This window comes from Artemia franciscana, chromosome 7, assembly GCF_032884065.1.
Source record: "Artemia franciscana chromosome 7, ASM3288406v1, whole genome shotgun sequence".
In the NCBI taxonomy this organism is placed as follows: Eukaryota; Metazoa; Arthropoda; class Branchiopoda; order Anostraca; family Artemiidae; genus Artemia; species Artemia franciscana.
The window spans coordinates 33,848,876-33,861,836 of record NC_088869.1 but is presented as its reverse complement, the minus strand read 5'-3'; the positions used below and the strand labels follow the sequence as shown (position 1 = coordinate 33,861,836).

General features: G+C 34.0%; 1 protein-coding gene across 1 annotated transcript in view; it reads left to right on the top strand.

The window, feature by feature from the left end:
• LOC136029190 (cysteine sulfinic acid decarboxylase-like) overlaps positions 1 to 6,504 on the top strand; it is a 59,338-nt gene extending 52,834 nt beyond the window's left edge. The window contains exons 6-7 of the mRNA XM_065707327.1: positions 3,332 to 3,529; positions 6,266 to 6,504. Coding sequence (XP_065563399.1) covers positions 3,332 to 3,529; positions 6,266 to 6,439 — 372 coding nt within the window. The 3' untranslated portion in view covers positions 6,440 to 6,504. The remainder of the gene's footprint in view (positions 1 to 3,331; positions 3,530 to 6,265) is intronic.
• The last annotated feature ends 6,457 nt before the right edge of the window (positions 6,505 to 12,961 follow it).

The window sequence follows — 12,961 nt, the reverse complement described above, 5'->3', positions numbered from 1 at the left end:
GACTTCCACAAACTCACTAAACAAAACAAGAAAAAAAGAAAAAAAAATTATTCACTCATTTAATCCAGTCCATAGAATTGCCCCGGCCATTTCCTTGCCTTCACTGTCGTTACGGTTGAATCAGGCTACTAATATCTGGCGGGACTTCATCAATCAAAAACATTCCCACTGGCCCTTCCTTAAGGCGACGAATACATAGAGATGGTGGTATGGATCTCGCGATCCAAGTTTCAAAACCTGTTTTTTCACGAATACTGGTTCGGATAGCTAAAAGTTTTTTTGGGGGGAGAATCATCGGATAAAAAAAACATTCTGACTGCCCATGATAATTTTTCCACTGAGATTCGAGCCTGTTTTAGAACTGCCCCTTTCAGCTCCCTGTTCCCCATGATAACCTTTATCACCTTTTTTTCAGGCTTAACATCAGCTATCGTGTATTTGGGTACCTCATGAATTCCAAGGCGTGACGAAATTATACTATCGAAAATCGCCTTAGCGTTTACAGTATCATTCGCTGTCACTTTCCATACTAGAATATTTTATCTGTTTCTTTACTTTCCAACTTCACCATTGTATACTTTAGGCTAGATAACTGCGATTTCAGTAAAGAGTTTTCATCAACCAGCACTGAAATGTGGTTCTTCAAATCTTTGGTTTCTACCTCCATGCTGATCACTTTAGGCTTATTACCTTCCACCTCCAATTTCGATTCCAATACAGATTCTTCAATCTTAGAAATCCTTTGTTCTAATCCTTTAAAATTAACATTCAGCTCATTTAACGTAGTTAAATTTTCTTTAACAGTCTGTAAAACTAAACTCAAACTATCAGCTAGTGATTTCAATGAGATTCCTTCCATAGGACTGGATGTGAGAAAAGACTCGTCAGATTTATCCTTCTTCCTCTTTCCTCCCATTATACAAAATAGTAATTGAACTCCAAGAAAAATAGACTGTAGAAATATACTACCACATAAAACTCCTTTAATTACTCACTTTGAGTAATATTTTATTTATTTATTTATTATTACGAATAGCGGTAAGCATCAATGCTTGTCGCAAAAACACAAAAACACAAAATCATAATACTAATCTAAAGTAAATTGGCAACGACAAACTGAACAGCAAAAACTTCTAAATACACCGAAACTACACAACAAAAGCGTCTAAATAAAAAGGCGTATTTACTAATACACTCTTAAAAATTCGAACACTCTCTGCCTCGACAACCTCCAAAGGCAAACCATTCCATGGTCCGGCAACTCTACTAACGAAAGATAATTGACCAATTTTTTTCAGTGGTTTTGGGGGATATAATTTGTAATGATGCTGACGAGTAGAGTGAAAATGGCTAAATTTAAAAAATAAATTTGGATCAACATCATCCACTCCTTTAATTATACGAATCACATTTACAAAGTCACTGCGACGTCTACGAAACTTCAACGACGGGAGTTGAAGCCTAGAAAGTCTCTGCGGATAGGAAAGACACTGAAGGTATGGGACCAATCTAGTGGCCCTTCTCTGAACCTTTTCTAACCTATACTCATCCGTTAGACTCAATGAAAACCAAACAGAAGTATTATACTCAAGAAGAGGGTGGACCATTGATTTGTATAGCAGTAAGAAATTACGAAGGTTAAACCTACTAAAGCTTCTCCTTATAGACGATAAACGATAATTTGCATTCTTTACAATTTCCGAAACATGCTTATCAAATTTCAAATGGGTATCAAATTATTGATGCCATGATGCCAAAATATTGGCATCAGAATCTATCCAAAAAAATTTCGACAGCAAATTAACCTTGCTGAACACTAAGTGAACGGTCCGACGCAAAGTAGGAGTATTTACCTCAAATGCATTCTTGTGTTATCAAAACTTTGTGAGAGTAAATCCGGTTTAAGATGTTCACTGAATGAATGCTATATGCAAACTGAAATGAGGTTAGTGGCTGTTCTTGTATTAAATCAGGAGCTAGGCAGGATTGTGCTCTATTCCTCTTTATATGGATCATTTTGATGGACTTTGTCTTAAGAAGCATAGGAAAGGCAATGGGAGACCACGGAATCAAATAGGGAGGAAAAACTCTCCTGGACTTAGATTATGCTGATGATTTAAGCATCCTAGATGAAACTGTGAGCAAAATGAATGAACTTTTAGATGTTTTGCGAGTTCAGGGTGCTAGAATTTGTTTGGAAATTAATGTTAAAAAGACTAAGTCACTAAAACTAGGAATAAGTGAAGATAAAAAGTGACGCTGGGTAATGAAAAGACTGATCAGGTGGACAGCTTCACTTACCTTGGTAGTATTATTAGTAAAGACGGTGGGAGCAGTGAAGATGTTAAAAGTAGAATAGCCAAGGCTCAGGGTGTTTTTTTTTCAGTTAAAAGTTTTGGAGAATAGGGAGATAAGTCTGAAAAATAAGAATAGAATATTAGAAGGTTCAGTGATGACAGTGGTCAAATATGGCTCTGAAGCATGGGTGCTCCGAAAAGTGGATGAAAACTTGCTATGTGTTTTCCAGAGAAATTGCCTACGGATTGTTCTGGGTACCCAACTGACTGAACGTATTTCAAGCAGTAGGCTGTACGAAAAATGTGGTTCAGTCCCGCTTTCTAGGGCTATAATGAAAGAAAAGTCGAAATGGCTAGGGCGCATTGTGCGGATCAAAGATAACAGATTGGCGAAGATTGTCCTTTTCGGCCAACCGTCTATGGCTAAATGGAAAACAAATCATCCTCGTCTTGGGTGGGAGGACTTCATAAAGAAAGATTTAAAGGAATGTTAACTTCTTGGGAGGGTGTAAAAAGGGAGGCTTTGAATATATTGGGATGGAGGAGAAGCGTACGTAGCTGTGATGGCCTCAGGTAACTTTGTCCTGCGGTGAGTTGTTATTAGTAGTAGCAGAGGTATTAATTCCAGTATAAACAGCGATTAATCATTTAAATAAATTGATCATTTAGTAACATATAAAAGATATCCTCTAGCATTCAGTACCATCATCAAGTCCCATACTGGACCTGTTTTTCTACATTGCAGGAAATGCCAGTTAGATATCGCTCAATTATGCACCTTTTGTCTGTGCTTTAAGAAACAACATAGGCCCAAATTGTGCCAAAATGCTAAAGAATGTAAATTCTAAAAGCATATCGATTTTAACTAACCAAGGCTATTTATAAGGCCTACAAGCCTCGGAGACCCTACTTCAGCGTTATTCCACGCTATAATGCATCATTTATATTTTTCTGTGACGCTATTTCAAAAAAGCTTACATAGTATATGCATAATACCTGCCACCTCTCATATTTGTTTGAATCTTTTATTCAAGGGGAGCGAAGGACTGGAAGAACATGTGAACACTCTTTTTGACGTAGCAAAGGCAACAGTTGACGAAATTAAATCTCGCCCAGAAAATTTTAAGCTAGTTCTAACGACTCCGGAATTTGTGAATGTCTGCTTTTGGTACATACCAAAGAGATTGCAAGGACAAGAAAACTCTCTAGACTATAATGAAAATTTACATAAGGTAAGATTACGATCCCTTTTCGTCTTTTCTATTATCAACTCTGGTCTGTATAATCAGTAACAGGGGGCCGAGAAAAGAACCACAGTTTTTCTTTTTAATTTCGTTTGATTTGGCAAAACTTTTTGCACATTTAAACCGACCAATTATTCTATAATCTAATAAATCGACAGTCAAATTTATTTGACTTTCGAAATTTATTGTCAGTAAAATTTATTCTAACTATTTGAAGTATTTGTGACACCATTCGTATGAAAAATGAAACAGTTTGTGGTAATCAAACAAATCAAACAGTTCGTGGTAACGAACTGTAAGTAAGGAGCGACCCGGTTCAATAGTCACCGAAACTCTAAAAAACAGAACTTTGATACTAATAGATATATCAAAAGAATTGGCTTATTATGCTGATTTCAAATATATAAATTTCATAAAGTTTAATCTTACCCTTCAAAGGCTACGAGCCTGAGAAAATTTACTAGATTTTCCAGAAAAGGTGGAAACACCCTCTGAAAGTCAAAGATTCTTAATGAAAATCGCATCATCAGATTCAGCGTATCAGAGATTTTTACTATGGAGGTTTCAACCTCCTATCCTTTAATTTTGTATTTTTTGTCAGCAGAAAGATCACGGATGTGTGTTAATTTGTTGTTGTTTTTTTTTATCCCAGGGGTGATCTTAACGACCCAGTGGTCCTAGAGTATCGAGATGAGGCTCATTCAAACGAAAATTAAAAGTTCTAGTCTCCTTTTTAAGCAAAAAGTTTAGAGGGCAACTAGACCCCTCCTATGTCACCTTTTTCCTCAAAATATTCCGATAAAAATTTTGAGATAGCCGTTTTGTTCAGCATAGTTGAAAAGCCAAATAACTATGCCTTTTGTGATAACACGACCCCCCACATTCCCTTGGGAAAGGTCTTTACGTTATAAAATTTGCCCATTGTTTACGTGCAATATTTGTTATTTGGGAAGTATGCATACATTTTTTGGGTTGTGGGGGGGGGGGATTTTTCACTCGGGGTATTTTCCACGGGGGATGTTTCCAATGAGGAGGAAAGTTTTCAGAGATTGGATTTTTCAGGGGGACTTTACACTGGTGAAATTTGCCCGAATTACTATACAAAATTCGTCTTATGTCTTGTTTTTTCTTTGCCAACACAGTTTGACGCGTGGAGATGTTAAGGGTAATTGTCCGGGGTAAATTTTCATCAGGATTGAGTCGTCTAGAGGATATATCCATGGGGAGAAGGGCTTTTTCTGTGGATGTGGAGCCAGATTTCAGGGCATTATTTAAAAAACGATCAGAAGATTAAAAAAAACAAGTTTTTCCAACTGAAAGTAAGGAACAACATTAAAACTTGAAACGAAAAGAAATTATTACTTGTATGAGAGGGTTGCCCTCTCCTCAACACCTCGCTCTTTATGCTAAAGTTTGAATTATGTCCCAATTCTTTAAGAACGCCTCCTGAGACACAAGGTCTGTTAAATTAGAACAATAAAAAGCTTTTCAAAAGTATCAAAATAAACTTTAGCGTGAAGAGCGAAGTGTTTTAGAGGGGGCAAACCCCTTTATATACGCAAAAATTTCTGTTCGTTTCAAGTTTTAATTTTTTTCTTAATTTCAGCTGAAAACACTTTTTTTTTGTTTAATATAAATGAAACAGAAATAAAACGCATGTGAATGTAAAGTCGTATCAAAAGTCTCTTTTATTTCAAAATTAAAACTTTGAAGAAATTCGTGATCTATCTAGATTTTTTTCACACCAGAAAATAAATATTGTCGAAATTACAATTGTCCTAAAACATATCGTTGAAACAATCTTACGTGTGGATTATCTTGCATGCAATTCGCTGCATACATTTGACACGTTGCAAACAACCTATAGGTTGACCGTTGTTTCCTGTAGTTGGGTGTTCAAATCCAGTCGGCAGACGATTTATGAAACATATATTAAGGGCACCGGGAGGGAGAAACAAATTTCCCCAAGTTGTGACCTATCTAGATCGTTATTCGCACCGAAAAATGTCAGTAAGAAATTTCCTGAAAAAATAGTGCTATTTTCGAATATATATATATATATATATATATATATATATATATATATATATATATATATATATATATATATATATAGAGAGAGAGAGAGAGAGAGAGAGAGAGAGAGAGAGAGAGAGAGTCATACTGACTCAGCCCCGTGAAAGAGAGGATAAGGTTTTCTTTTTTTACTTTGCTTCCTGGTTCTTCCGACCTCTTGCCCTGTGGCTTTTCATCTTGTGACTCCCGACTTCCAGCCACTCGCTGACATTATCCGCCTCTTCAGATCTGTCAAGAGAAGAAACAGCAAATGGAGAAAAAGACACTTTAAAATTGTTAATTTGTAATTCTTGACCTTTTTTTATCATCAAAATGAATAGACAAAATCATTCAAAGGCCGAATTTTTCTGCAATATTAACCGAAAATCGCTTTCATACGAAAAACGTATGTAAACAAAACCAAATTTTGTGCGTTTGTGTACTCTCAAAAACAAACATTTGTACCAAAGGTCTAGCTGCCACCCTCCCAGCTTTCATGACATTAAATATCTTTTATTTTAGATTTTTATACATTTGTGGTATACCTTGCCACCCTCCCAACCACTTAGATTAACATGAATCAACTATTCAATTTGTTTTTTTTTAAATTTGAAACAAAAAGAAAGTGTTTTTCGATCACATGATAACTTATCAAAATTACTTTTGTAGATAGCACCAAAGATAAAAGAGAGGATGATTAAAGAAGGAACAATGATGGTGACCTACCAGCCTCTTGGGACCAGACCCAACTTTTTCCGCCTTGTATACCAAAACTCGGAATTAACGTGTCACGACGCAACATTTTTTCTGGACGAAATTGATCGACTCGGAAGAGATTTATGAATTTATCATTTTTGTATATGAGAATTGTAGTTTCAAAAGTAGATAAACATATACAGCATTTTGAAGATTATTCGGGAGCAATTGCACCGATTGATACTGTATTTAGGCGACGGTCTATTACGTTGAGTACCAAAGTACCAGAACCTAAATTTAACTCTTTCTTTTGAAAGTAGTAAAATTATTGATTTTCCTTTTAAACTAAACTAAAAAGAAATATAAACCGTTGATCAACTATTATCCCCATAATTCAGATGAAACGCCGAAAATGATTGGCACGGAATCCCAAGTTAAATTTAAATCCTTCGATTTTCACAAGAAAAAACTAGACCTTTGTCTTTATTGTTCTCCCAATTTAGTGGAACAAAGTTCAGTCCGTTGGACAAAGTAGCATAAGAAAAAGCCTTTTGAAGTTGCAAATCTTTTTTTTTATCGCTCTCTAAGATTGATCATAATTTTTGGTACGAATTTCTATCCTTTTTTCTTTCGAACTTTTTGATAAAATCTAGAAAGAAGGGGCAAAGAAAGGGAATACTTAACAATCATATTTTCCTCCCTTTACCCTGATTGTCATTAGATTTATCTTGTTGTAGTCTAAGGAATGGGATAGAACTACGTTTTTCGTAGAGCTTACTGTTTGAAATACGGTCAGTCGAACGGGCTCTCGAAACTCTATCGGTATACATTTCCTCTGGAAACCATCAAACAGTTCTTCCTCCATTTTCCGAAGCGCCAACGTTTGAGAACCATACTTGACCACTGTCATCACTGTGGCTTCCAATATCTTTATATTGGTTCACACAGTTACCCTGTTGTTCTTACAAACCTTTTTCAGCTATGAAAAAAAAACTAGGCCTTAGCTATTCTACTTTTTAGTTCTTCACTACATACATTATCTGTGCTAATAATAATACCGGCGTAACCTATCCACTTGATAGATTTGTTCGTTACCAAACATCGCCTTCATTAATCACTAGTCTAAGGGACTTAGTCCTCTTAACATGAATTTTCAAACCTACTATTGCACTCTGAAGTCTCACAACCTTCAAGGATTCATTCATTTGCAAATACTTTCATCTAGGACACTCAAATCACCCGCGTAGCCCAAGCCTAAGAGAGTTTTACATTCCCATTTGATTCTATGCTCTTCCATAGCCTTTACCGTGTTCCTTAGGACAAAATCCAACAAAATAATCCATATTAATTGGAATAGAACACAACCATGCTTTACTCCTGAATCAATGCAGAACCAGCTATTAACCTCATTTCTTACCTTAACCGCAGCAAAGTTGTTCTCATAATTAGCACAAATCACTAATATATTTACCAAGTTTACCACACACCAGCTCTACTACCGATAAAACTGAGGATAAAGGGTTCTGGCGATTTAGACACTTCTCAATTATTATTGCAAGAGTAAAAACAAGGTCGACACATAGTCTCCCATTCCTAAACTACACCGTTTTTCTTTAGAAACTTTACCTAAAGCATCTGTTAAGTGTAAAAAGTAAAATACTAAGTTAATTGCTTCTTACAGAAAGTAAGCTAATGCTTTTATAATTACAACACTCAATCTCATCATCTTTCTTATAAAGGAGTTTGATTGCACAATCTTCAGCAATTTGTCTCTAACTTTGCAACCAACCATATTTCAAATACTCATTTATCACAATGTCAGCACCCGAGGCTTTATTACTGAGATCTTGAACTTGGGAATAAAAATTTATCTTTAAATCTTCTGCTACTCAACTTTCCCCTCAAGCGTTTATCTCTATGACTAATGCTGCTTCTTTTGATCCGGTGGCACGCAATAAAATAACCTTATTCATCTTCAACATTGTAAAAATCTGATTATCATTTTTGCGAAAACATCATTGACCTACACTCTCAGCGTGAACACTTTGGGAATTATGAAGTTACATTGTGGGTTCCTGTCTTCGTAAAAAGAAACGTTGCGTCCAACCATCTGAAAGAGACCAATATCAGAAATGTGATACCCTTAGTCATGACCTAACGGTTGTCACAGACTGAACGTGCTCTCCAAATCTGCAAAACCTTCCTACCCAAGAGGACCAGGTAACTGCTGAACCTCGTCAAACCTCGTCGATGCTTAGAGCTATCAAGGACTCACACTAAACTGAGAATCCCTAGTAGGCATAACTCATTAGCAGCGTCGATTACATCCCTTTCCTTTGCAAACACGACCCGGTGCTGAAACTAACTGCAAGATTAACTGAATGGAGCTTTCAACTTGTATAATTCTGTAGTTAAGCACAAAAAGATCTTTGCTTTTGTTTCTGATATGGCAAGTGACACGGATTTTGCGAGTTTGTAAATTAAGAATATAGGCAATACTTTGTATGTCCTTCCTAGTAATTTGAATTATAATGATAGTCCAGTTTTAACTTATAAATTTTCAAAAACTATTGGGCAAATTATTTTTAATTATAATTTAATACTAAAAAAACTAGATAGTGATATAAATTGGAAACCGGTTTGTAATTGTAAGCAACTTGGCCCATTTGTAAATCCTACTTACAAACATGTTATAACAGGGGACTTGTCAATAATAAAGCAAGATGATCTTCAAATTATAATGAATAAAGGGGCTAATTTCCGTCTTTCTCATCATCTGAAACCATCGAGTGTTCTTGATGGCTTGGAAAATGATTTTGATTTATTTATTGATAAGTGGTGTAAGAAAGAGAATAAAAATAAAGAGAGTTTTCAAAGTTGGAAGAATTTAATCATTAGTAGAATAAGAAATAAAATATATTCTAACTTAAAAAATAGTAACACTAAATCATTATTTTATAATGCGAAGATTAAACAAGCAATTGCTAATCTAAAGAATGAATTTGTAATTGTGCCAGTGGATAAAGCTAATAATAATTTTGCCATAATTTGTCAGAAGCTGTATTGTGATATCTTTAAAAGGGAGTTATGCACAACTAATGTTTACGAAAAGGTAAATATAGAGGATGAGAATTTAATTGAAAAGACTGAAGAAATACTTTTTAAAAATTTTAATATTAAAATAAATGACAATGATAAAAAGTTCCCTTTCCTATATTGGACTGTAAAATTTCATAAGAATCCCCCCAAACCACGGTTTATTGCTGGAGCAGCTAAATGTCCAACCCGCATTGCTGCTACTGACCTCTCTTTAATTTTAAAGGAAATTGTAAATAAACTTAAAACCTATTGTTCTGGTATTAAAAAATTTTCGAATTTTAATCCATATTGGAGTGTTAATAATTCACTGCAGGTGATAGATTCTTTAACAATGGTTTCAGCTAAAAGAATTGAGTCTTTCGATTTTGCGACAATGTATACTAATTTATCACTTAATGTAGCGTTTGATAATTTAAAAACTGTTATCAAGAAATCTTTCCTCTTATCTAGTAAAAGGTTCTTAAAAATAGACATTTATAATAAAAAAGCTATATGGACAAACTGCTTTAATACTACAGTTAACTTGAGATGTTACAGCTTGGATATGGTTTTTGAGTTATTGGAATTTGTTTTATACAATACTTATATAAGATTTGGGGGTGATTTGTACAAGCAAATTATGGGAATTCCCATGGGGGGGAATGCCAGCCCATTTTTAGCTGACTTGTTTTTAAGTCAACTAGAATATAAATATATGATGGATAAGAATAATCCAATTAATTTAAAACATGCTTTGTCAAATAATAAAAGATATTTAGATGATATTTTGGTCTTAAATTGTAAAGATTTCATTGATATTTCTAAAAATATATATCCATCAGAGCTTATTCTTGAGCCTAGTCATGGCGCTGGTCATGAAGATCATTTCTTAGATTTAAATATTAAAATTTGTGATAATAATAAATTAAGTTTTAAAATGTATAATAAAACGGATGATTTTGATTTTGAAGTGATTAGTTTCCCATTCCCTGAAAGTAATATACACTCAAATATCACATATTCAGCGTTTTTCTCACAGTTACTTCGTTATGCAAGGATTTGTAGTAATTATATTGATTTTAAAAATAGATGTAAAATCTTAAGCCAAAAATTGATATCAAGAGGTTTTTCTGCAAATAAATTAACTTGGCAATTTAAAAAATTTAGTTTTCATTATAACGAACTTTTAAATAAATATCAAAAGAATTAATCTAGAAATACTTAAAGAAATTTTCAACTAATTTCGGAGGTTCGAGAAATGTTGTCACAGCGCCATTTATTTTGAATTTTGTTTCTAAATGAGCGGATTTTCTTAAAAATTAGCCACATGGTAAAGATGAATTCTATAATTGTTTAGTTCATTCAGGTTTTTTGCAATGTGTTAATATTTGTGATTTGGTAAAATTTATAATATTTAGTTTACCTATTGTTGCTAAAGGGAGGGATATATTAACAGGATAAGCTTGTTTTGGTTTTACTTGGTTGTTTTACATTTGCTGTTTTTTTTTTTTCATAGGCATGTATTTTGGGGGTGATACCTGACGCGGGGATGCCATGGATATTCTGTGGTAGCCACAACACTGTGCTGGGTAGAGAATTTAGAGTGGCGAAACCCTATATAGGCCAGTGTATTCTCCTGATGAGCCCTTATGTTGGGTGTTGCCTCTGAATTATTTGTCTATATTATTTTTTCTATTGTTTGGTAAATGACGACTTATACTTATTGACGACATGACTGCCTGTCCATGGATTATTCTTTATGGTTGATTGTGTGTGGCTATGCTGTTTGACCTATGTGATTGTATGGATGAGTAGGGTTAAGGCCTCATTCAAGTGCTGGTCTATATTAATCACTAATTTAGGAAAACAGTCTTCCTTTTCTCCTTCTGTCTCTCTTTTTTTTTTTTTTTTTTTTTTTGTGTTTGTGCTGTTGCATTGGTGATTTCTCTTTTCATGATATATATATATATATATATATATATATATATATATATATATATATATATATATATATATATATATATATATATATATATATATATATATATATACATATATATATATTGAAAGAGAGAGAGAGAGGGGGGAGGGAGAGAGAAATGGAGAGAAAGAGATGGGAAAGAGGAAGAGCTTGCACTTCATAAAATTACTAATCAACTAATGACGTCAGTCTTGTAATTAAATTGACTGGCGTAAGGAGTTTTGGCTTTCAAAGCAATCCGTAAGTAAAATAAAAGGGAAAAAACTCTGCCCCAGTTGCAGCAATTCACTTTTTTCTGGGCGAGGGAGGGGGGAGAGTTAATGTATTTTTTCTAAATCCTTCGAGAAAAGTCAAACTAAATATTTTTCCATTTTCGAATGAAAATACAAAAAAAAAAGGCATTTCAATGAAAATTCAAAAAAGGTATTTTTTAATCTGGCGATGGGGGGCCACATGCCCCCATCCCTTGCGCAACAAACGACACCAGTGGTCAGCTATTCATTTGCTACTTGTTCTTAAGAGACAGGAAACTACAAACACATTTTTTATACGGTAAATTATATGGCATTTTTTATATGGTTTTATATGGTATGTGATTTTCACAATTTGAAACTAGTTGGGAAAGTCGGTATTATAAAAATTAGCCATATTGACCGAAAATTGGGATACTGGAATCTGGAAACTGTCTCAGTTAAAAAATTATTTAAGTAAATGTAAGTTTTTCGATGATTTATTTCATACTTATCAACATTTTTGAGATTTTACGGAAATTAATCGCTATGTACTGTTCTGTATAGTAGCTCAAACCAAATTGTAATGGAATATTCGTCCAAGTCGACCGACTTTTCCGAATAAACTGAGTATACTGTGAAAATTTTCCGGCTTTAGTTTTAAAGTCCAGTAATACACCGTTCGATAATGAAGAACTCAGTCTATTAGTATATTAGTGAGCTTGTATATTATTATTCTATTCTAAGTCTAGGCTAGCATATTGACTATGATTCATGTCCTAGAAAACAATTTAATTATCAACTTTGAATGTGATCAATTTCTTTATCAGGATAGTCTTCCTTGATTTATTTTTTATGATTAAATTCAACATTATTTTATCCTTCTTTTATAATTTGTTCATCTATTTTCTTTATAATTTGTATTACATACATTTCTTTAGTTGATTTATGATTATTGAATTTTTTAGGGGAGGGGGGTAAACTAACATAATTGTTAAGGTATAAAAAAATGTTCCATTTTTTCCATAGCTACTGACTGGAGTCTTCCGCTGTCGACTAGTATCAACAGGTGGTCTTAAGAACACCAGTTGAAACTTTTCCCAGATAGGAGAAAAAGTTTTTGTAGAATGAACAATTTTGCAGAGATAAAGAATTAAAAACAGTATGTGTGTAAGAAAAGTTTAAAATCTATTTTGAACACTCAAAAAAATTGCAGTTTTTGTAATCTTTGTGTTCCTACGCTGTTGGAAGGTTTATAGCTTGTCCTCCGGTTGGTACTCCTGCGTTACCCTTTCTTCCGTTTACCGCATTAATTCTTAGTTTTTGACCAAATGAACCAACCTAGTACGAATTACGTTTTAAAAATATTTAAACGAAAAC